General features: G+C 36.0%; 1 protein-coding gene across 1 annotated transcript; it reads left to right on the forward strand.

Annotated features, from left to right (window-relative positions):
• The first annotated feature begins 407 nt into the window (after nucleotides 1-407).
• Nucleotides 408-16,983, forward strand: LOC120412993 (uncharacterized). Its single transcript, XM_052710039.1, has 5 exons — nucleotides 408-1,586; nucleotides 2,058-2,226; nucleotides 7,443-7,511; nucleotides 7,832-8,086; nucleotides 16,620-16,983. The coding sequence occupies exons 1-5, from the start codon at nucleotides 1,022-1,024 to the stop codon at nucleotides 16,963-16,965; spliced, it is 1,404 nt and encodes a 467-aa protein (XP_052565999.1). The 5' UTR covers nucleotides 408-1,021; the 3' UTR covers nucleotides 16,966-16,983.
• Nucleotides 16,984-26,283: the final 9,300 nt, after the last annotated feature.

Below are 26,283 nucleotides of genomic sequence, written 5' to 3' on the forward strand. Positions count from 1 at the left end.
CTTGTTCTTGTTCTTGTTCTTGTTCTTGTTCTTGTTCTTGTTCTTGTTCTTGTTCTTGTTCTTGTTCTTGTTCTTGTTCTTGTTCTTGTTCTTGTTCTTGTTCTTGTTCTTGTTCTTGTTCTTGTTCTTGTTCTTGTTCTTGTTCTTGTTCTTGTTCTTGTTCTTGTTCTTGTTCTTGTTCTTGTTCTTGTTCTTGTTCTTGTTCTTGTTCTTGTTCTTGTTCTTGTTCCTCTTCCTTTATTTTTTTTTGGTTTGGCTTTGGGTTTGATCAAACTGAAGTCATTGGTTAATCGATAAGAATCCAATGCTTTGTTAATATCCAAACATGAATTGATTCGAAAAGTGTGTCAACCTTTTAAACGGCTAATGACTGTTCACAATATATCCCACCAAATTTCACGCTTATTCATAACAGTCTACCAACATAAGCGGGTACTTACACAGATTCTGCATTGATATCTAGTCTGGATGGGTCTGGTAGGACCGGAACAAAAATCTGCCCGTCACGATTACTACCAATCAAACACCCGTTCTTTTGTTGCACAATGACTGTTCGATATGGTTCGTTTTTGCGATTTGAATTCGCGGTGTTCAGTCCAATAAATCCTTGCCAGGGATTTTTAGTGTCCCTTTGACCGTTGACGGATTTAGTTGGTTTTAAAGTGCAAAATGACCAAACTGTTGGCCACCATAAAAGCTATCATTACTAGGATACTGTTTAGTGCACATGGCTTCATAGCGATCTGGCAGGTCACCCAGAACACCCGTGATCCGTTGTACTGGTGTCTTTGCGTGCCGATAGGGGTGTTGTTCTTCGAGGCAATCTTCACGTTGGCCATCAAAAAGAACCAGGAATGGCGCTGGTTAGTGCGAGTTACGTAATAACCAAATCGGTTTGCTGAAAGAATTTGGAATTTTCAGGTTTTGTCCCTCGGTGTTCATCTACCTGTCTACGATAGTTCCGGCGATCTGGCTGCTGGAGTTGGACAAGCTGGAGAAGCGGTCCCTCTTCCAGGACCAGATGCTGAACGAAACCATAAACTTTGCGGCCACGGTTGGCAAGGACTTGAAGGACCTGAACAAGATGCTCGGAGTGAAGATTCAACTGCCGGAGATTCAGCTGAACGCGGACACGTGGGTAACGCTGATTGAGCAGTTCCTCATGCTGGTGCTCATAATAGGTCGCTGGATGCTACCCAAGGGTGACCTCACCCGAGACCAGCTAAGTCAACTCCTGTTGGTTTACATTGGAACTGCGGCGGACATTATCGAGTTTTTCGACTCCTTTAAAGATAGCAAAATCGCCAACGAACCCGTGCTGGTCCTGCTAACGCTCAGCATTTGGTCCTGGAGTTTGCTCCAGTTTACCATTGTCCTGTCGGCGACACGTGCCCGGAAGCCACGTGGTGGAGGTGTGGGTGGTGGCGATGACGTTACGACGCACTGCTGCAACATTAGCTGCTGTAACATCGACGTGTGGGGCATTGCGTTGAACATTTTGCTCCAGGATGCCCCGTTCTTGGCGTTCCGGCTGCTGATCATCGTGCACTATAAGATTATCACCTACATGAACATCTTTTTTACGTGTGAGTATTTTTTCTATTTTTCTAGAGTCAAAAAAGATCTATCTTTCTTTTAAAACGAAAGCTGGGTTTCAATATCTTCTTCTAAAAATCAAAGTTGTATAAAATTTCACATGATAAATTATGAAGAGGCTTGAATAGGAGTTTTTACTTGTTTATTATAAAAGTTTTGAGATCGACACTTTTATAGAACCTAAACCATTCATTAAAATAAATCCAGTTGAATCAATTTCCGCCAACTGTTAATTATCGCCCGAACGTGGCCAATCGCGTACCTCCCACGCATCTCGGTCCGTTTGTTCTTCATCCCACGCAAGGTGGATCATGTTTAATAAGGAAGTCAATCTATTTGCATCCATCGTGTATCGCCGTGGTGCCCTTTTTCCGTTTGCTTTTGCTTCCGTCCGGGACCACGTCCACGCACTAAAATCAATTTCATGTTTTTTTTCGCTCTCTTCTCTTGGTCGGATTCAGGCAAAAACACGCTGGTGATTCTACTTCAGCTGTACCGGCTGTACGTGGTCCATTCGGAAAACCGGAAGACGGCCGCCAGCAAGCGTGGGACGGCCCGAAAGGAAGCCCCACCGTCGTCGGGTGGACGTTCCGGGAAAGCTCGCCCACGGAAAGCCACCGCCGGACGCAGGTAAGTGAAGTTGGGTTGGGCCATTAATACTTTTAGAAGAAAAAGGTCTTTAAAATTTACTTTACTATAATTTTGAATATTTGAACCATCCTAATAACCATTCCACTATTGAGTGCAGCATGGTCTAATTAAATGTCATTTCGGGATTAATTATTGATAAGATATTATGTGTGCGCAGCTATTGACCAGGTCAGCTCACTGACTTGTTTGTACTGCCCCTGATGTCAAATTGATGATGAGTGCTTAGTGTAAATACTATTATGAACAAACCTGACTAGCATGGGTGATGAAGCCACGGATGTTGGGTTGGTTGAGTCAGACCGGGGAAGAGTGAAATGGATTTCGATAATGAATCCTCGGAGGATAGGTTTGGTAGGTTGATTGGTTAAACTATGAATGATTTCTTTTTTATTTAATGAGCAATTCCAGTTCAAATCAGGGTTTTTTCTGATACTTCTCCGATTTCAATGAAACATTTTAGACATGTTATCCTAGGCCTATATAAGCCATTTTTGTGTATATGGAGCAAATTGGGTCCTAAAATGAAGCTTAGATTGATGATATTATTGTTTACAGCGATAAAGTTTATTTTTCTGAGTACAATGACCCTTTGTACGACCACAAACAGTTTAAAATGGATTTTTAAATGAATTTTGAAAAATTAACCTCGCGGTCCTTCTTGACAGAAAAGCTCCTACTTGACAGCTCGTTCCAAGGGGACCATAGTTGATCCATCGAAAAAATGTTGTCTTGTCAAAAAAAAATTTTGCATTAAAATTGAAAAAAGTGATTAGAAATGGTTTTTAATCGTGTTTTTTACAGTTGTACATAAAAATTGACATAGGGCTTTAGTACCCAATTGTACTCAGAAATGACATTTGAGAAGGGCGTGAGTTATTTAAATATTTTTGTATTTCGTAATTTGAAAAATACTGTATCTCGAAGCCGTTGAATCGTATCAACAAGTGGTCAAAGACAAACTTGTAGGAAATTGAACCGGCTTTCAGAAAAAATTACACGGAAAGAAAAATGCACGCCACTTCTATGAGATTTTCTAATTTTTATGTTTAAAAGTTAAATTCAAAGGTGATGTCACGTTTTTTTTTTTCGTTCAAAATTTTTGAGGAAACAGCCTAAAATAATAACAAAAAGACTCACAAAAAATGCAGGATCGTATGTCTCTCTAGACTCTAAAGTTGTTTTTGAAAAGGACCAATAAACTATTGTCTTTCAAAAACAAACAAAATTTTCAAAAACCGACAGTGGAAATCGATTCCCCAGACAATTTTACATAAAAGTCTTTATAATGACCACTGTCCTGTGTCCAATCCTTGTGAAGATACAGCGGTTTTAAAAATAAAAATATTGAAAAAATAGGTTTTTTAGTGGTTTTTGGCAATTTTTATATGACAGACTTGATTTTTCAGTTTCGTGAATATTTTTACCGGAAAGCACGTCCAATTTCCCATAAGTTTGTCTTTGATAGCTTTTTGATTTTACTCGTTTAAATATTTACGTAAGCTTATTTACTATCCAGGTTTCTACCACATTGAAAAAATATTTTATTTTCAATTATGAGCAATGTAATTACGCATATATCTGTAAGCCCGTGCATCCAACTGAAACGCTGTCAAATGCAAACTTATGGTAAAAATATTTTCGAGACTGAAAAATCTAGTCTGTCTTATAGAAATTGCCAAAAACCATCAAAAAACCTATTTTTTCAACATTTTTATTTTTAAAACCGCTGTATCTTCACAAGGATTGCACAGAGGACAATGGTCATTATGAAGACTTTTATGCTAAATTGATGTTAACGCACATCGTAGCGGATGTGATCCTGTGTGTCGGGGGTCAAAATTTGTGATCCGGTAAGTTAAACGCGATTTACTTAGGAAAGACTTTATTGTTCTAAAGCTCAATTCGACGGGTGAAAAGAGTGATTTATTCGAATCTACTTATCTTGCCCATGAGGAGGGGTGACTGTCCCGGTTGACCATCTGGTCAGATCCTGCATTTTTCGTGAGACTTTTTGTAACATCTTAGGCTATATCCTAAAAATTTTGAACGATAAAAAATCGTGACATCACCTTTAAATTTAACTTTTAAACTTAAGAATTGAAAAACCTCATAGAAGTGGAGTGTATTTTCCTCTCCGTGTATTTTTTTCAGAAAGCCCGTCCAATTTCCTACAAGTTTGTCTTTAACCACTTGTTGATACGATGCAACGCAACGGATTTGAGTTACAGTATTTTTTTAATTATAAAATACAAAAATATTTAAACAAAACAGATAAAACAGTATAAAATAAGGTTTTTTTTATATAGCTATCCAAAAACAAACAAAAAAATATTTCAACGTTGTTAACGAGGTTGTTAACGATGAAATTATCGAGGCTCGATAATGATAACGATAATTTATCGTTATCATTATTACGATAATTCCATCGGCGATAATCTTATCGCCGATAATGGACGATAACTCATTTTTAAAATATTTCTAAAATCGACTAATTCAACCATATCATGTTAAATTTTCAATGATGAAAATTGTTCACAAAATGCCGTATTTTTTCGGAAGCACTCAAATTTTCATAATTTGCAATATGGGTATCAAACGAAGCTAAATTTTGCATTCTTTTTTACCTTATTAGATTTTTTTTATAAATATTTTTTGAAAATACTAAAATTTTCACAAATTACCGTATTTTTTTTCGAAAATACTCAAATTTTCAAAATATGCGATATGGGTATCAACGAAGCGAAATTTGGTTTGCTTTTTCACAATAATGTAGTTTTTTGGGGAAATATAAAAAAAAAATCACAAATTACCGTATTTTTTCGAAAATATGCAATATGGGTATCAAACGATGCTAAATTTGCATATTGCATATAAAAAATAAAAAAGTAAAAAAATTGAAATAACAGTCCACGGTTTCATCATTTGAATGAAAAAAAGAGTGTTTTGAAATGCATTGTACACCTGTCCAGTTGTTTTGCAATCATAAGTTTCCAGAAATTCTAAATATTGATGAAAATTTTATTTTGGTGAGAAAAAATCTTTTTGCGGTGCTGAACATTGTAACTTAACAAAAGTTCAAAATATTTTTAAACGAGCCCAAACAATCTTAATTTGATTATCAATGCAGAAAAAGGCATTTTCGATTGTTTTGAGATGACTAGACTTCAATTTCCATTGAAATTTTCCAGTTTTATAAAAAAAAAACGTTACTTAATCCACCATAAGGTGGTTGGTGCCTTCCTCACATTCATGTTGTCTGTTTGGTTGTATTTACAAATTACTGAAGAGTTTTTTTTTATTTAATTTTTTTTGCATTTTATTTTTTTATACTTATTGTTTTTATTAGAACAGCAATTTCCCATTCTTTTTTTACCAACTCTCCAAAATAAAGGAGAAAAGGAGGGGGGGCTGTAATTGAATTTAAAAGTGCTGATATGCCAACATTAGGTGCACGATTGAATTGCATGCTGTCCCCCTAGTCTTAGTAAACAATGTCTAATGAGTCGATATTTCAGTTAAAAGTTCGTGTAAATCTTTGTCGAGACAAAATGATATATTCAGCAACATAATTAATACAGACTTTTTTCCAGAAGAGACGCAGACCCTGCTTAAGCAATGTGGCAACCGGGCGATACGCATGCTGCGCGACTCTCACGCTTAGGCAAAAAGACCCGGCCTTTGAGATTATGCAAAAATCACCCTTTTTTGTAGCCGCAAAAAAAAACTTTTTATTAACTTTGAAAAATATTTGCAGCGGCCTTATATGAAAAAAAAACTAATTTCTGGATTTAGAAATTACGAAAAAGAGCAAAATAATAAAACATGATTGTATTACAGTCGACTCTCTGCTTGTCAATATCCAAGGGACCGTCGAGGAAGAGAATCATCAGTTTACAGAACGATGCAAAATGAAGACTCGATTGAAAATATTTTTTTCCTGATTCCCAGCTATGGGTGAGAACGATGGCAACGTCACTAAACAAAAACAAACAAATGTCAAACACCCTTCAAAGCTTGGTTTCTCAAAAAAAATGTATATGCAAGCCATGAGAAAGTGAAATTATTGACAACCAGAAGAGATTTTTAGAGCAAAATGAATTCAAGGGACCGTCGAGGAAGAGATTCTTCAAGCAAGAGAAAATATCGAGGAATGAAGAGAATCGTAGTATGCAGTTTGAAGGGACTTAAAATTTCATCGGTAGAAGGAGCAATATTGAAATCGGGAAGATCGACAGCCAGAGAGTCGACTGTATATAGCATTAATTTATGCCCGATGTTATTGCGTACAAAAAAATCAAAAAAACTAAATTCTGCATAAAAAATTTAAAACAGTTTTTATTCCTCTGCATTTATTTTTACACAACAGAAAAAAAGTGTGAAGGTTTATTTCAATGTACATATTTCTTTGTAATTTTATCTGTATTATTCGGGCCAGACCAAACAGATTGCAAGTACTTTTTCAATTAAACTGTGTAGATATTTAATCTTGGGCATATATAAGCCGAACACATTTGAAAAGGGTGTAAGTTATTCAACAAAGTGTGTTTCGTAATTTACATATAAATTATACATGGATTTAAGTGCACAGTAGGGTGCCCAGATTATAGTACTTTTTCTCAAAACCTCGCTCCACAGGCTAAATATTGTTCCTTTAGCTATTTTAGGACTCTGGGCCAAATATAAGCAAAATCGGTCAACATTTACCCATTGATACTCAAAGGTGAAGTTTGTAAGGGAAAAATCGAAAAAATGTATTGAAAACTCAAATTTCTTACGGTTTGGTCTACACGGTGCGCTTCTTTCGTCGAAAAATTCCCAAAAGTGAGATTCTCGTTGGAAATTTAATGCTCGTCAACTTTGTAGAACATACCAAAGCTGTAAAACTCGACCCTTTTTTTTAAGTCACTTTTGCATTGTTTTCCTTGTTTTTTACTCTGTTTTAAAACACAACCAAACATCAGTTCTATCAATGTTTTTAATTATGTGCTCCTGAAACCTTGAAAGCTCCTTCAGTAATAATTAAAGAGCACCATTTTCATTTCCCAGAATCTTGTTGCTTTTCATATTTTACGCGCAAAGAAACCCAACAAAAAGCAGCAGCAGCCTCTTCAGTGCACTCGTACAGTCATTATAATAACGATTCACCTTACTGTTTTATATGGTCACATTTTGTTCTTGTTTTTCTCCCGGCCTAGGAAAGTGGCGGATGTGACCGTTGACGAGATTCACGAGATGCGGAAGCCGAGACATCGTAAAACCACCAGGTAAGGGATCCACTCCCGCAGGGGCAATTGACCTCATTTTTGGGGGGAGTAGGGGAGTGGTTTCTTAAAGTTGGTGGAAACATTCTTAGAAAAGCGTTAAATTAAGAAAAGGGGATTTGTTCAAAATTATTATTATAGATTTTAAGCCAAAATGTTGAAAAATGTTTTTATAAGATTATAAACAATTTCGCAATGAAAAGAAACCCCAGTTGTTCAAAGTAACTTAGTTTCACATTACCAGCCGTGCAATTAATTCGTAATGGCCTTTTCCCGTACCATTTTCCTTGTCTTTTACGACCTTCCCCTCTCCCCGCGAGCAGTGCCACCTCCTCGAAGGCCCGCAAAGACACCGGATATTCGACGGCCAGCAGCCAAACGACGGTCGAGCAAAAGCGACGAACTCGGCAACGGGGAGGACATTCCGAGGAGGAAGAAATCCTGGCACCTGCCGAGAGAAGAGCTGCAAGGAAAAAGCCCACCATTGCAAGGGATACGGAAGTCGAGGTGGACGTGGACAGCCATCGAAGGCACAAGCGGACCCGTAATAAGGAGGCTGCCGGGAGATCCGGCGAAAGGTGAGACAGGGAGTTGGATTACGGAGAGATGAATTAATTAGCTGGTGGCACCGAAGGGAAGAATGGGGAAAAATTCTAGACCTTAATGGAGTATTGCAAGATTTATATGAAATTAATGACTACTTAGTTTTACAGGCAGAATTTTCAAAACCTGCTAAAAAATCAAATTGAATTTAAATAGATTTTTTTTTATTTGTTTGCGTTACCAATTGATAACATCCTAGATATCAGATAAGTTTTAGTTAAAAAAAGTGCGATACGTTTGTTGAAATCTTTTATAGTTCAATCTAAATTTTTATAAATAACAAGTTTTACCCGACAAACTTCGTTCTGCCTTTTTTTTTCGTTTGTTGACGTTTTTAACTTTTTGGCTTCTTCAGCCTCCTGTGATCGAAATTTGATTTTACGTAACTTTTCCCACACAATCTGCAGATTTTCCGGAATCGGTTCCAGAGTGGCCAAGGTTGTAACCAGCGCCGTACCTAGGGGTTGGCGCAGTTGGTCGATGATTGTACATAATTTTTATGTCAGCTATAACATCTTCATTAGATATTTGAAACAGAAAGGGCGCTGAATTATAATATAAAAACAATATTTAGGGGCGCCAAAGTCAATTGTATGAATATTTCTACTGAAGTGTTTTTGAAAATTCATACTTAATGCTAAATTATTTTTTTCATCGAAGCGCTCGAGCGACAGAAAGTTAAAGGAGTTTTAAAAGAAATTCTCAAAATAAATACACGTTAAAGATTGGACCGTTGTATAATGAAGTTTAAGTCATACCTTCCAGACTATAAAAATGTCGCTCTATATGTTATTATCACGTTAATTTGGCTGTGAATCACAATATTCTATGAAATGGGAATTATTTTAACATTAAAACATATACCTTTCTTTTGGAATTTGTACATTCTCGAGTTAAAAAAAATGCCCTTTGTAATAATTTCAGCACGATTTCCCCTTTTCTAATCAACATCGTGCATTGAAATTTGCATACTCTTTTTCAAAATACAAGGGTTTTGAAATTGGAAAACTGCTGTAAATTTTCACCAATAAGACCAACATTATTTGTTCAAGAAAAAAATGTTTTTCAGAGCACATCACTTTTTATGTTTTAGCTTAACCAGTGTTGTTTAGTTTTTGAATAGTCTAAAAAGCTTTGATAATGAAAAACAATCTTTTTTTATATTAAAACCAAAAAAAATATTTTATCAAGGTTTGAAATTATTTGTATAGTTTTGCGCACATTTTTTTTTTCTAGAATATAATATTTTATTTTACGAATTAAAAATAAACAAATAAATACATATGAAAATAAAAATCAATGCGAAACATAATTTAAAAACTAACTCAATCCACCTATGTGGTTGATTTCTTCCACACTTTTATCAAAAATGGGTAATATGAGTGGTACATACTTCAGCTATTTTTTAAATCTAGAAAAATAAGTACACAGAAATAACTTAAGTGGTAATAACTCGAGACAGGGTTGCCAGATCTACAATGTTAAGTACTCGTTTGAAAGGTCTTTCAATTTCCTAACTAACGATGGTTTCGAACATCGTTTATATACATTTCAGTGAGATCCGGCTTCAAAAAGTTACATAAATATCTCTTAAGTGGTCATAACTCGAGAAAGGGTTGCCATATCTACAATGTTGTGGACTCATTTGAAAGGTCTTTCAATTTCCTAACTAACGATGGGTCGGATGATGGTTCCGAACATCGTTTACATACATTTAAGTGAGATCCGGCTTCAAAAAATTACATAAATATCTCTTAAGTGGTCATAACTCGAGACAGGGTTGCCAGATCTACAATGTTGTGGACTCGTTTGAAAGGTCTTTCAATTTCCTAACTAACGATGGGTCGGATGATGGATCCGGACATCGTTTACATACATTTAAGTGAGATCCGGCTTCAAAAAATTACATAAATATCACTTAAGTGGTCATAACTCGAGACAGGGTTGCCAGATCTACAATGTTGTGTACTCGTTTGAAAGGTCTTTCAATCACCTAACCAATGATTGGTCGGATGTTGGATCCTGACATCGTTTACATACATTTAAGTGAGATCCGACTTCAAAAAATTACATAAATATTACTTAAGTGGTCATAACTTGAGACAGGGTTACCAGATCTTCAATGTTGTGGACTCGTTGGAAAGGTCTTTCAAATACCTAACCAACGATGTGTCGGATGATGGATCCGGACATCGTTTACATGCATATAAATGAGATCCGGATATGTGAAAACAAATTTTTATACATAACTTTTGAACTAGCTATCGAAACTTCAAACAATTCAATAGCGATGTATGGGACCCTAAACCAAGTCGAATGCAACTGGTTTGGTCAAAATCGGTTCAGTCAGTGCTGAGAAAACTCAGTGAGAATTTTGGTCACATACATACATACACACACACACATACACACACACAGACATTTGTTCAGTTTTCGATTCTGAGTCGATATGTATATATGAAGGTGGGTCTTTGAGCTTTTAATAAAAAGTTCATTTTTAGAGCAGTATTATAGCCTTACCTCAGTGAGGAAGGCAAAAAAATAAATGATGAAATATATTCTCAAAAATCTTATGGGCAAATCACTCAAAATTAATAAAAAAAAGTTATCTTTATATTTTTTTAACTTTTTTTTTCTAAAAAAAAATTAAATTCGTCGATACTTGGAAATTTTGGAAACTTATGATTGCAAAACAACTGAACGGCCCAAGTAGCAAGTAAAACATCGCTTTTCATTGTTTTTGTTGATCAATTGCTTCACTAGCGTTTTTATATGTTAATTATTGAACAAGTGTCAGAAAATTTGGTCTATTGTTCATAATTTGATCAATAAACCATTATTCAACATGGTTGTGTAACACAAATGCCAAATCTAGCAACGGATTAAGAATAGTTCATTTTGAAGTTTATTCTGACTTAAATTAAACATGCTTGTAGAACTCGAAAAGCAAAATGACATTTGCAGACATGATGATTCATTTCAGTTAGCTAAACATGATAACATAGTAGATGTTACCTTTGGTTTCAGCTGGGATTTCTCGTAAACAAGTTGTTAATGTGTATGTAGTTCTCAAATCGTTTTCCTAACTCACTTCTTAATCTTAAGGGCAGGATGTTGTTAAACGGTTCTAACGACGTTTACCTTACCCGGTTCAGTACCTTATGGTCATGAGTTCTTATGACATGTTCAAAAAACGTTCTCTATGCAAGTATGACTTGCACTTGCAAAACTAGCTCGAAACACGGACTTTTCTAACGGATGAAGAGATGTTCAACAAAAGAAAAACGTGCGCTTTTTCCAGCGTTCAAGAGTTCTCGGGGTCGTTCGGAAAACATAGTAAATGAGTTCAACAACCAGTTCGGAAATCTCTTGGCGAACAAATGTGCTACTTGGGGGGTTTATAATGCATTTTAAAACACTTTTTTCATTGAAATGTTGAAACCGTGGCCTGTAATTTAAATTTTTTAACTGTTTAATTTTTTTGGTCATAGTCGAGGGACATAAACTTCAAAAAATATTTGCAAAGGCTTAAATTGATTTTGACGAAATTTTTTTCTGCCGCTGCATGTTGAAAAATTATACTTCGATGCCGGTGTGCTCTTTTGAGCTAAGCTTGCTGGGAGCTGGGAGCTTCATCTAGATAGAACAAGATAGCACACGGTCATCGAATTATTATTTTTTTAATTTTGAAGAAGGATTTTTTTTTCATTTTTCGTTGTAATTATCGAAATGAAATCCAAAGCCAAATCAGCTAGTTATTTTTTGAATCCGGGAAAGTTCTTTGCTTATACAATCAAATTAAGACTAGATCAGATCAAATTATGCAGGCTTAAAAATATAAAATTTGCTAACAAGTTAAAGCAAAATTTATTATGATTGAGCATTTAATTCTGTGCATTTATCTGAGAAATAAATTTAAAAAAAAAAAAAAAACAAAAAACTGCTATCATTATCGGTTTTATGAAATCTGAGAAAATATTCAGCCAACTTAACTCCTGTAATAAATTTTCAATTCAACCTATCTCATAATATATGAACAATAAAACATACAATAACTGTGTTTCTGAATTTTACCATATTAAGGTCTCCAATTGCAATTATAAAATCAAAACTCATATTGAAGCAATAGTTAAAAATCAATATCAATTTATCAAAATGCTTGTTGATTTGGGAGGGGCGTCAAATTGATGCTTCGCCAAGGGCGCCGTAGACCCAAGGTACGGCTCTGGTTGTAACATTTTGGCGTAAGAACCTTCCTTGGACTTATACGAACCCAACGCAACAAAGCGCACCTCGATCCGACGCTCCGTATTGAACTGATTCTCGTTCGAACAAAACCATCGAAATTTTTTATATATATAGATAGATTGTATAAGCAATTAACATTTGGAGAATAGATTTAAAATAATCAATATTTAACAGATTGATCAAAGATTATTGTACAGTTATACGGGGTTCCAATCGATTTTTTGAATAACTTCTGTCAATTCTTATGGCCCACAGCCTCCATACAAAGTAAAATTATTTTTTCGCAGTTCCTTTGGGAAATATTCTTGATGAGCATCAGGCCTGCCATTTACAAAGTGGATGCAATGGCATTTTATTTGAGTCAACATATCGTCTCACCCCTAGGCTATAGGGGCAGTCTATACGCTCGATTATCTGAAGTTTTTTTTACGGTACTTTGGATAATCGAGTCAGGAACAAAAAAATCGTTTCTTTTATTTTCATATTTTTGACATGACATTCGAGATCTGCAAGCCCATTTTAATCAAAATTGAATCTCAATCTGATTAGAACTCACTTTTTGTAAAATTTTAGTCAACAAAACTGAACGTAGATTAAACAAAATCCTGTTTGGAAACAATAAAATATCCTCATTAAAAGCGAAATCTAAAGTTGATACAATGCAAAGATTTTGTTGATAATATTTAGGGCTAGTGATTTTTCGCGATTTCACGAACGCCGCGTAATCCGTGAAATTTGCGATTGGCCGTGAAATATGGGAAATACCGCGAAAAGTTGCGAAATTCGAAATAATTTATCGCCAAATGCTCCTCAGTGTGTTTGAACATTGATTAATAAATTCATGTGCTCCACAAAATTTTTGCAGTCATTTTGGAACTCGTTTTTGAAACTATGTTTATAATAAAGTTTTACGAAATGCAAATAATTGATTGAAAATTTCCAGCAAAACAAGTTTTGGTTTTAACATACCATGAATAATACAATATGAAGTATGAAGCATTTTTTGTATGGCCCAATCTCACCTCCCAGATCCAATGTCACCCCAGATGACGGTAATTGAAGCTGTTATAAATGGAATTTTGCCTAAAGTTTTTTGAAAAAAATATATTTCTCTTTTGCAAAAAACCATGGTACACCCAAAGGAAAAATATATCTCAAAATCTGCAACAGTGAATTTGCTGCAGAAAATGTCACATTTTATAACATTTTTTGCAGCAAGCCCGTAGATCATTTTTGCCCGCGTGTAAACATGTCAGCAATCTGCAGTTCTCACCAACACATATAATGCTGGCCCGTCCCCGAGCAACACTCCAAAGAAAAGGATATGTTGGTGCTCTTTCACTCACATTTCATCAAGTGTCCATGGCGCGGTGGTAGCGTGTCGGATCAATAATCAAGAAGTTGTTGGTTCGATTCTCGTTCTGTTAAGGTTTTTTTTTTGTGAAATACAACCAAAAAGCCGTCGGTAATGTCGATAATTGTCGGTAACGGGCAAAAATGTCATACCCCTGTATCGCAAAAAATGCATGAGGACAGTTTTCATGCAGATTCTGATATTCTTTCATGCCGCCGTGCATCACAATCATGCGACCGCCGTTTGGGTGTAGCAAACAAAATTACATTTCTCTTTTTTAACTGATTCTACTTTAGTGCAGTTTTTGATTAGAATATAACTAGAGTTGTTTTAAAGGTCCTATACTGCCCATGTTCGCATAATTGTCCCATATGCAAAAACAGCAAGCTGAGAAAAACGCAAGGGAAGTTTGTCCCACACATAAGGCTACGTGTTAAGTTTTCGCGAAAAAACAGGATTTCCTCCTGATTTCTAGAACAAAGTACTGGATGTTATAGGCTCTTTTGAAAGAGCACACAATTTTGAACAAAACTGCATCAATAACTCGAAATCGATGAAAATGCATATGGGACATTTATGCGATCAGGGGCAGTATAAACATATGAAAAACAATAGCTTATAAGACCGTTTAAAAAAAAACTTGGTTGAGAAGATAATTTTGCAAAATAAATTTCTAAAATCTCAGTAAAAACAGGTTGATTGAGTCGCTTAATTTGCTGATGAAATTTCTGTAAAATATCACAAAATTGAGCTCATATTTTTTTTAGTTGCCCAAAAAAGCAATTTTTTTAAATTCTTATTTTCTAATTCCATCTTTGGAGCTATGGAACAACTTGTTCAAAATTTATTGAGCAGTACTTCCTTTTTTTTATCAAATTTTAGTTTTGAAAAAAAAAATATTAGAAAATCTAAAAGTACATTACATATATTTAATATCTTACTTTGTTTTTGTTGATATCTGTAGAAGTCGTGATCAAGCTTGACCATCACTGAAAATATATTATTGTCAAATCAAGTATTTTAGAGCCTTTTCAGAAAGGCGTTCATAGAAAAATAGTTTGAAGCTTAACACATGTAGCCCTTTAAACCTTTTATTTTATTTAAAAATTTAATTTGTGTGCTATTTTGTTACATGATTGATTCAAAAAGTAGAACGCTTCACAAGATTGTGCACAAGTGACGAAGGATCACCCAAATGGCTATTTTTGTAGATAATGTGGCCTGATCTTAAACTTTGAGATTCATTGCCGATAGGTCACTTGATGGATCCAGATATCGACTTAATAAAAGTAATTTCATACCACTTTCGTAACTTTACCACTATCCGGAACCCCATTTGAAATTGTTTGAATTTCTACTAAAAAAGTAGGTTTACACACTATTTGGGTTAATTCAAATTTGCTTTACTCAAAATCAATGTAATAATAGCATGGTTTTGCAAATATTATAGGAGTTGCTATTGATCTTTCAAAAACCGTGTATAAAATAGAGTTCCATGATTAGCACAACGTTTATTTTTGCAATTTTTTGTTTATTGCGGCAAAACATTTTACTTGGCATCAATAAAAAATCTTATATTCTTTTGTGGCAATTTGGTTATGAAACTACTTACTCAACAGGACATTCAAGAGGGGGGGGGGTCGGTGATTTCCAAAAAGTGTTCACGTGGTTTATGGATGGTCCCTTACATTTATTTTCATTGTCGTATGAAGAAACGGCCTATTCAGAATGCAATGTTTCCCGCTTTAATCATATTTGCCGTTAAGATAAGCAAGTGTCTAACTTTAAAACAGCATCGAAAAGTTGAACTTTGCAGCTCTTAAATGGATATTGAAAAGTACCTTCTTGCAATTCCGTCGTGAAACTACTTACTTTTCCTGTCATTCTTGAACGACGAAATAGCCTACTTTTCTGTACCAAAAATAACAAAATCGAATAGCAACACTTTTCAAAATAAATGCTGAAAAGTTCTACTTTTCAGCACTAAAATGGATGCTGAAAAGTTGAACTTTTCAGCACTTGTTTCGAAAAGTAACACTTTTTAACATTTTTTTGATTTAAACGATTTATTGACAAAATACATGAAAATTTGACTTAAAATTTCACTCAATGGGTGTTTTTCGGAATTGCAAAAAATGTTGTATGGAACTCGTTGCAAAACTTGTTTTTTTCAGCACTCGTCGTATTTATCCAACTCGGTGAACCTCGTTGGATAAATGTACGACTCGTGATGAAAAAATCCTCTGTTTGCAACTTGTTGCATAAACTACTATTCTGTTCTGTTATTTTTAACGTTAAAAATAACAGTACAGAAAGGTACTTTTCACTATCCGTTTAAGAGCTGCAAAGTTCAACTTTTCGATGCTGTTTTAAAGTTAGACACTTGCTTATCTTAACGGCAAATATTATTAAAGCGGGAAACATTGCATTCTGAATAGTGAAAAAACAAATAAAAATCATCAGAACATTCTAATCAACGTTTTTAATCAAATCATTCCATTTGAGACGCTCTTTCTCGCAACAAAAAAACTTCATAAACATCGTTCCAACCACGCAATTTAACACAATTTCCCGAAACAAAAACAACGAAGCCTTTGTTGACATCAATTTCAGCCCACAAATCCCGGCCATCACATCGTTTTCATTTCCGGTTACTTTTTCTGCGTTACTTTTTCTTTTTTGTTCGACACGAAATTACTTCCCCTGAGTTGTCCCAAAAAACCTGCTCTGTCTGTTTCGTTTCGTGCTTGTGGCAAGATTTGAGCAAATATTGGTTCTCCTTGAAGAGTCCTAACCCCCAATTTCGACCACCACCCTCAATCGATTCGGTTTGGTTTATTTAACGCAAAACGTGGTTTTCTTTTCTTTTCTTGATGTTGCTAATTTCACACCCTCTCTCCCTGCAGGAAGCAGTCTCGACACGCCGACACTCACCAGCGAGCCAGCAACCGGAAACGGAAGAACGACGACCACTGCGAGGAGGAAGACGAAGACATCAACCTCAAGGATGAAGAAGACGTCGGTCGTGGAAAGGGCAACTTGGGTGACGAAGACGATGAAAACGATACCAGCGAGTTTGAAATCATCCACGAGAAGCGAAAGACCACCGGCAGTGGCAGCAACAAGACGACAAGTGCTTCCCGGACAAAACGAGCACATCCGCTTCCACCGCCACCACCTCCGCTACCGGACGGGGAGGATGATGATGATGATGCGTCGAGTACGGCGTCGACTTCCGGTTCTTACGAGTGAAGGCAAATGGATTTTTTTATGGTAGGAAAATGAGGGATAACTTTAAGAAATGAGCAATGATGTATCCGACGCAATTGGTAGTAAACAATGAATTTCTTATGTGTGTGTGTGTGTGTGTGTGTGTGTGTGTGTGTGTGTGGTCCAATCCAATACCCGCTAACCGGTAGCGAAATTATGGTAAAGTATAATTTATATCAGACTGTGTATATGCCGAATGCTGATACAGCTTATCTCAGTCCCGGGTATTAGGTGGTGACAGCCCTCGCGCTGCTTTCCACAACCCATTTCAGAATGACAGAGCTCCTTGCGGTCCAATTCCGAGGTCGCTGGGCATTGTTCGGCCCCGCCTAAACACAGAAGCAAGCATCTGAAGGAACCTCGATCTATATTTAGACTTCCAATCCCCTCAGGCAAATCAGGGATCAGCGCGTATTTAATAATATGAGAAGAAGAGATAACATGTTTCAACACTACGGATCGATTCACTGCTAGAGTGTAAACCTTCTGATGGCCGACTCATTTTAGTTTTTATTCATATCCAAATTCCTGATTCCAAATTTCAAAGGTACCGATTGGGATTTGATCCCCGTAACCATTAAGCCACGGAGACGATTGTAGTAAGCAATGAATTTCTTATGAAGCAAAATGTCAAACTAGGGGAAATAAACCCATTTTAATCATTCTAAGCCGTTCGACCAATTCTCATCACTTTTGCCGTTATCCGCTATTAAATCAATATTTTCAGATGTATCAACAATGGAAAGTTGCTTGCTCACTGCTTATTTGAGCTATTTATTACTTTGGAACAGTCAAAAACACTTTATGAAAGCTGTCCTGCCGCTCGAAGCTAGTCCGTCCCATATGTAATTTCGTCAATTTTGAGGTAATGATGCAGTTTAGTTCGAAATCATGTATCCTCTAGAAACTCGTAGAAATTTTCGTGAAATTCTAACACGTAGCCTTATGGGCGGGACAACATTGACATGCCTTTTTCTCGGCTTGCTGTTTTTACATATGGGACAGACTCGATAAGAGCGGTAGGTAATTCATGATCAAAGTGCTGATAGGCCGATAATAGAAATATGCTGAGAAAGGGTATAGATCCCCTACCACTCGAATCGGGTATTTCATTCTTTGATAATAAATACTTCCAGCAACGATTACTTTTTGCATTTTCAGATGGATATTAGATGAAAACATACTTACATTTTTTTCATATTTACATTTAAAATTTGATTTCATATCAAATAATTAGAGTAAAAATTTGCTTCTACATCGTTTGCCATCTTTTTTGCCCCCTGATTTTTTGGGGAAATTTTAACTAAATTTTTTTGGGGAAAAAACTTAAAATGAAATTTGCAATGGCCTTAGTTTAAAGAATACAAAAACGAGGAAAGTTCCAATTGGCCTCCAATCGACATCATCTCAGTGCACCGTTTCCGGTTGGAACCGATACCGGTTTACGTTGTATGTTTTTACAGTTCACGTTGAGTAAGAAAGGGATAGGCTGCTTGTTTACATCTACGGATTCGCCCTGGTTAAGTAGGTGACATTTTCATTTGTGAAAAATGAGAAAAAAAAAATATTAGAAATCTTAATTTTTTGGTAAAATGCAAAATAATTTCGTAAAATATTTAATCTTTTTGAAACCGTAAACCGGAGTGACATTGATACACAGCTAAAAAAGTAGTAATCCAGCTGCGTGTAAAAGACCTGGGTGTAAAATAAATATTGCATTATTTTATGCAATTTCAAGTGATTTTACACCCTGAAATTTGTAGCCCAACCTAGGGAGTGTACAGAGTAAAAATATTTACCATTCGTTAACATATTGACGTTGTTGTTGATTTATTGGCCAATAAATCAACGAAAATGTTATGACCTACATTTGCACACCTTGATTTGACAGTTGACAGTTTGACATACAGACGAAAACAACAAAATATTGTTCGCGACAAAATTTTACTATCTTCTTTAGATACCGTTTGGAAATTTTCGGAGAAAAAAGTCCTGTTCGGTTCCATATTGGCCAAATCCGGGCACAGTAAGACCTAACCTCCGGCGTAATGACGGGCTGACGGAGGTCAAACAAGAAGAGATTTCAGGGCCGTAGGCGAAAGCAGAAAATATTCGTTTACCAATCGTTTTCTACGATGCGGCTCGCTGAGGATGAGGAGGAGGATTCTATATCAATGGTTGGAAAGAATTTCCGCGTTTTTTCTCCGACAATGTGGCACGAAGAGGCATGAAACTGCTCTGCCAACGATCATGACCATGATTATGTCCTTCCAATTGTTTCCTCTTGCGTGGTGAAAGAAGGAGGAAATCGGTCTAGATGCCGATAGTTTTCCTCCTGCCGCTACTTTCCCATTGATATTCATTGAGTGTTTATTTTTGCTTATTACATGATCGAGGAAGCAACGGGACAAGACCTGGTCACCGGAACATGGTCCCTTACTTTTGCGTTTACCACAGGCAACTTGTCCAGAGAGAAAAATGCTTTGTTCAGTCTCAGATTGACCAAATACGATTACAGGAAGAGGGAGATTCCGTCGCAATGGAGTATGTGGCGTTTCAACCGAGGTTGACCGGGTTTGACGGAATTCAAACGGTAGGAGGATTCAGGACAGTAAGCGAAAGCTTTGACTTTGACCCATCGTTGTCCTCTAGTGCAGTTCAAGGAGAAGGAGGAGGCAACATTTACGGTTCGGTCCGGGATTTTCCGGGTTTTCCTTCAACTATTCCACTAGCGGCCATGATCATGATGATGTCCACATTGAAGAAGGAGGCAATCGGTCTCGTTGCCGATTGTTTTTCTCCTTCGACACTGGTTTCATTTGGCCACATTTGGTGATCGGATTTGGGTCATACTAAAATGCGGAACCGTTACTGTATTTTGAAGGAAAGCTGTTTCCCTTCCACAATTTAATTGATTTTGGACCAATCCGGAAAGTTACCGGTTCTAGCATTTTTGTTTTTCTTTGCGCTCTAAATATCAGGTGTTATGTTATCCGGCCTGTGCAAAAAATTTGTCCAAGTTCCGTAGAAAAAGAGAAGCCTTCTCCGTTTTAACGAATATAGTATTCATCGAGCGTTCATTTTTGGAGGAAGCAACAGGACGGGTTCTGATCCCGGAACATGGCCTCTTACTTTTGCAACAAGTGGAGCAGGAGGAGCAAGAGGAGGAAGCTAGATTAGGTGGACATGATTTTTCGGGTAATCCTCCAACGTAGCGGAATCAGTTAACCGGTCCACTGCATTTTTCTTCTTTGGTGTTTCAGAAGTAACTTGACCATTCTTGGCCGACGGAGCATGGTACCCGCTGAAGAAATGTCCAATTTCTGCCACTTTTAAATTTCCCTTCGAAATTTCCATGAAAATCCTCACCGTCAGAATTTTTTGTGTTTATGTTCAATTTGACATTTCTATCTGACAAAGGTTCAAGGATCCACAAACTCAGGTAAGGTCGCGTTAAAGTATTGACGAAATATAAATCAATCAACGAACTATTATAAGCTATTATTAGTCTATCGACCAAGTTGTCCTGCCCCTAGAGCCCAACAGTATGGGAAACCTACTTGACAGAAATGTCAAGCTCACATATCGACGTCATCGTGCTATCTTGTCGCACCCGCCATTTCGACGTTCCGAGAAAAACGCGTTTTAATGTTTGACCTTGAATATACAAAAACGAGAGCACGCAATGTAAACAATAACAAACACGTTTTGTTTGGCTGACCATTCTGTGCATTGTCCCAAAGTTTGGTTGAAGTTGGTTGCTGGAGTCCCGAGTTATAATTACAAATGTTTACGGTAGTCTAGCTTGTACGTGCGACAAACGCATTCCGACTTTCCTGGCCTGAAATCCCTTTGGCCTTTTGTCGCACTTACATCAATTTTCAGGGAGTGACAAGATAGCACGATAAGATTGAAACTACTTTCATATGTAAAGTGACAAAAATGCACGGAGTTTTTTCGGTTTTTGTTGAATATCTCAGGATTGAAATCGAATTTTGGGGATCTGTGAAGGTCAAAAGGTGAGGCATTGTGAGCTGCACAAAATGGCGTTCTTAACTCAATTTGGCCCAAAATGCACGTACGACAAGTTAGCACGATGGCGGCGATATGCGAATATTTTCCAACTGGTAAGGTTTTTCTCAAGACTATTATTTTTAAAACATGTACACATCCATACAAGTTCTATGCACTATGTTTGAAAAAAAGTTTTTTCAATAGTGTTTTAAAAATTAATTGCGTTGAAAATTCTTATTTTAAATCCCGGGGTGACTTTGATAGTCATAATTTTTCTTGTTAAAATCTGATTTTAAGTGTTAAAATTTTATGTTTATGTCAAATATGCCATCCATAAGGTTGCTGATATAGTTTTTATGTAAAAAAAAAATCAATGTTTAGGGTAGAGTAGTCATCAATGAGACACGGGGAACAATGATAAAATGGCTCTCACAAGTCGTAGTTTCAACCAATCAGGCTCATATTTGGGGAAAAGGTGTGTTTACTGGATACACGTATGCCATAATATTGGCTTTGGTTATGGACGCTCCCTTGAAAACTTATTCATAAATGTTTGATTCTGGGGTGTAAAAGTAAATTATGGACAAAAATTACTTTTTCGCTCGTAGGCTGCCATTTACACCAAAACTAATATTTCTTCAAATTTCTTTCGACGTTCCATTTGACCAAAATTTAGAATATACCCAGAATCCAGGGCTGTCTGTGGGGGTGTGGGGAACCACTCATTTCAGCCCATGAGTAACAATGAGAAACTTCGAACTATGGAAATCTTTTAAATCATGAATTGGAATGATTCTTGGCATATTTATAGAGTTTTAACTTCATTTAACCAAAAAATACAAAATTGTTTGGTATAAATAGATGGATTTTACAAAATTTAAATGCTCTTTAGTATAACTTTTGTAAATTAAAGTTACATGTTGGCAAAATTGCTCTAAAATGTTCAAGGCAAGTCACCTGCAATGGAACAATACAGAAACATGATGTTTTACTTGAAAAGTATTGATTTTCGTTGAGTGTCTTATTGTTCCAGCCAAGTGCGTCTGTAGATGTCGGATCGACCTCATATTTTGGTCAATGTTGGAACACATTAAAAGAAAGAAAATGCAACAAAAAGCTCATCACAAAATGATGATGAATTTTTTTTTAAAATCGTTGAAAGTTGAAAACCAAAAGTGTCTCATTGATGACTACCCTACCCTATATTTAGTTAACTAAGTTTAGGCCGATGCAAATATTTTTCAAAGTTTTTGTCCCTCGGCTCTGGCCGGGGTCGAGGGGGGGGGGGGGATTGCAATAAAATAAAAAGAATATAAAAATTGAAATAACAAGCCATAGTTTCAAAATTTGCATGGAAACAGTGTTTTAAAATGCATTTTACACTATAGTACAGTTGTTGTGCAATCATTAGTTTTCAAAAAATGTAAGATTTGACGAAAACAAAAATTTTAGCGGAAAAAAAGTTTTTGCGATAATAAACTTCGAAAATAACAAAGATTTTCAAATCAACCCAAACTTGATAAAAATTATTAAAAACGCAGGGGAATGCATATTAAATTGATTTCAGCTGATTGCACTTAAATTCCCATTGAAATTTTGAAGTTTTTTGAAAAAATATTTTTTTTGCCCCCTGATTTTTCAGGCCAACATTGAAGGGGGAAAGACAAAAACTTCAAATAAAATTTATACCAGCCTTATAAGCTTTTTAACAATATGCATATAAATTTATCTTTTATGTAATTTGTTCTATTGAAAATGTTTATCAATTTGAAGATTTTTTAAATTATATTTCAAAAACACATATTATTTATTACTTTCAAACTTATTTTATCTTCTCCTAGTAGAAAATTTCCCAAAGAATCCGAAAATGCATACCGTTTTCCGATTCGAAATCATGTTCATTGAGAAAATCATGACACTTTGAGAATAACAAAATAATGCTATTCATCAACATATTCTTAGTTATAGTGTATTAACTTTTTAAACTTTTCAAAATTTTATGAAAATTTCTTCTAGTAGTACTTTGAACACTTCTCTACCAAGGTCAGTATGATTCCTTACCATTCCGTACGTATTTAAATTCTATAATCTCCATTTAGCGGAAAAATCTCAAACCTATCAAAGTTACGCTGTTTTACGGTACCTCGCTTCAGTAAACCCTTTAAATATGCTTGTAAGAGAACTTTATCACAGAATAGTAGTTTGAGGACTTTTAAACGACAACGAGTGCTGAAAAAATCAGAGATTTTCAACGAGTTGCATTGTTCTTCCGACCTTATGTCTTTAGATCTTTTGGCATTCTCTTCTGTCCTTTCGACTGCATATCTTTTGACTTTTTGTCATACGTCCGTTATGGGCTACCATTTGACAGCTATAATTTTTTATTGAAAAATTTGAGAATTGTGAAAAAGAGAGCGGTTTTTTCTTCAAGTTTGGTCCAAATCGGCGAAGGTTTAAGTTCGTAAATGGTGTCTTTCATTTTTTGGACAATGACTGTCAATGATGGTTCAGAATGAGGGTCCAGAAATAGTAAAATTAAATGAAAAAATAATCACTATATGTAGAGTGTTTCTACAAGCCACACAAAGAAACCCATTTTTGGTTTGAAACATTCTGAATAGAGCGTCCAATTTCTCGTCCCGGGAAAAAAATTCCCGGGAATTCCCGGGATTTCCAGAAAAAAAAATTTCCCGTATCCCGGGAAATTTGAAAATTTCCCGGGAATTCCCGAAATTCAAGCGGAAGTATACATTTTCTTACATTTTTGGAACTGTTTTTTAATGCTCTTAAAAAATAATAAATGAACAAACTCGACATGATTTTGTTTAATTAAATGTGTTGTTTGGTTTATATATAATTAATCAGATTATCAGAAATTATTATATCAGAATTATTTCTGATTATATTAATTTTTGAAGCAACTGGGAATAGATCTTGCTTAATGAGTATTAAATTATTACAATTAGGTAATGTTTTAATAGATTGATGTTATTTCATCAAAACAATGTTAACTCCTTACCTCCAAATTAAAATTGAGATTTTTTACGTTTTTGTTTACCATGATCAAATGAGATGAAAATCGAATTTGTGCAAAAAGAATTAATTCAATTGGTTGAATACCTAGTACTAAAGAAATTACAATTTGAAGTAAAAGAATTATGGAGCACTGGTGCAACTACAGGTGTTGGGAGGGGTAAATGTGAAAAAAATAGAAGACTTTTTGTGGAATGATGTTAATTTATCGTATAATTTAAATCATGTTGCATAACAATAAAAAAAATCATTGAAAAATTACTTTCTATTGTTTGTTCTCAAAAAATGCAAAAATATATTCAAAGCTTGCTTAAAATATTTGAAAACATTGGGTTGTTTCGAGTAAAACCGACGCTAAAAACATGATGACCGTGGATTAATTTTACTCACATTTTTGATAAAAAAAAATATTTCTCATCAAAAAATTCCAAAATACATTTTCTTGTAGTCGAATGATTTTTTACATGCAGTCAAGCTGTTAATTGATCTTCACACTCATTTAAACCATTAATAGTGATGTCCTATACAATTTTGTTGCATAATATTAATTAAAACCAAGATCATAACAATTTTCAATAAATTTAAATATTCCCGGGATTTCCCGGGAAATTGGCTGAAAATTTCCCGTTTCCCGGGAAATTAGTAACCCCGGGAAATTGAACGCTCTAATTCTGAATCAATTTTTGAATGCCAAATGGCCGATCGGGGATGATGCCTCTCAGAGCCCAGAGCCTTAAAACATAATAAGCATAGGAAAATCACTTTTCAAATCATTTTCAAAAGATTTTTTTAAATCAAAATTGATAGAATATAAACTAATAACTTTTTATGACCTCTCGTTTCAGCAAACCCTTACAACTTGGAGCACCGTTTCACCGAAAGCGGGTGCAATTTTTACGCCACGAGGGAAGAAATGTTGTAACGACAACGACGTTGTTGATAACCATCATCATCATCATCTTCGCTACTTTTTGGCGGCCTTTGGAAAGAACGAAGTTTGGTTGGCAGCTTGTTGACACATCCAATTCATGGCTTCTTTTGGCGGGCTGACCACGGCAGAACGTGGCAGAACTATTGTCGAAAGGACGGAAGTTGGAGTCGTCAAGAGTCGTCACGACCGTCGTCGTTACTGGTTGAGCACAGTTGGTTGAAAGCTTTTCTTTATTGTGTCGAGTGCTTGCCGGAATGGCACTCGCAGTTTGGTGTTTGATTTGGAAAATGAAAATAAATTGTACATAACCAGGGACATTTGTTTTCATTTCTGAAATTCTGAAGGCTTTTTTAGGCCAACTTGTGAGTTAGAGTTGATATTCCAAGAGTACAAGTCTCGCAAAGAAATGTTAAAAATTGTTGAAATTTTAATCACGTTCGTTACGAAACCATCGCAGCAAAATGAATGAAATTGTACCCGGCGGGGATTGCTTTCGCAGAATCGTTGGACCAGGGTTTCAGCGAACATCACAGTCACTACCAATTGTTCAAACCATCGTTCCTCCGGAACCTACCAAACGTTGGAATTCCACGAAGCCTGTAACGACCGTCGTTGTACTTTTATGTACTTTGCCGCCGGAATGGTAGGAATGATGGTTATTCAAGAGCTTTTTCTTGCTGGAGAACTTTCGAAAGAATCTGACTTGAGATGGCAGTGCCATGAAGGATCTTTAAAGATACAAAATGGAGTAAGATTTAAATGTATGCTCAAAAAACTGATTTTAGTAAAAAAGACCAACCAATGTCATATTACCCTAGATCGTTGCAATTATTCGCCCCAAAAATAGCGAACAGGACATATTGAGGGGGAAAGACGTGCGGTCGAACAATCCTGACATAAATCCTTGAGCACACTCAATCCTGTGATGAGCTCCAAGATCAAGGATTATCCATTGGGGTAGTTGGAGTCAAATGACTAATAAAGCAAAACAGTTGAGTTGAGTTGAGTTGAGTTGAGTTGAGTTGAGTTGAGTTGAGTTGAGTTGAGTTGAGTTGAGTTGAGTTGAGTTGAGTTGAGTTGAGTTGAGTTGAGTTGAGTTGAGTTGAGTTGAGTTGAGTTGAGTTGAGTTGAGTTGAGTTGAGTTGAGTTGAGTTGAGTTGAGTTGAGTTGAGTTGAGTTGAGTTGAGTTGAGTTGAGTTGAGTTGAGTTGAGTCGAGTTGAGTTGAGTTGAGTTGAGTTGAGTTGAGTTGAGTTGAGTTGAGTTGAGTCGAGTTGAGTTGAGTTGAGTTGAGTTGAGTTGAGTTGAGTCGAGTTGAGTTGAG

The sequence above is a fragment of the Culex pipiens genome, chromosome 3, assembly GCF_016801865.2.
Source record: "Culex pipiens pallens isolate TS chromosome 3, TS_CPP_V2, whole genome shotgun sequence".
Lineage (NCBI taxonomy): Eukaryota > Metazoa > Arthropoda > Insecta > Diptera > Culicidae > Culex > Culex pipiens.

Bases quoted from the DNA above. Each gene is read 5' to 3' on its own strand.
- LOC120412993 (XM_052710039.1), top strand. From the start codon at position 1,022: ATGCTGAACGAAACCATAAACTTTGCGGCCACGGTTGGCAAGGACTTG. The intron at 7,512-7,831 runs GTAAGGGATCCA...CCCCGCGAGCAG, and splicing joins AGACATCGTAAAACCACCAG to TGCCACCTCCTCGAAGGCCC. The intron at 8,087-16,619 runs GTGAGACAGGGA...CTCTCCCTGCAG, and splicing joins GCCGGGAGATCCGGCGAAAG to GAAGCAGTCTCGACACGCCG.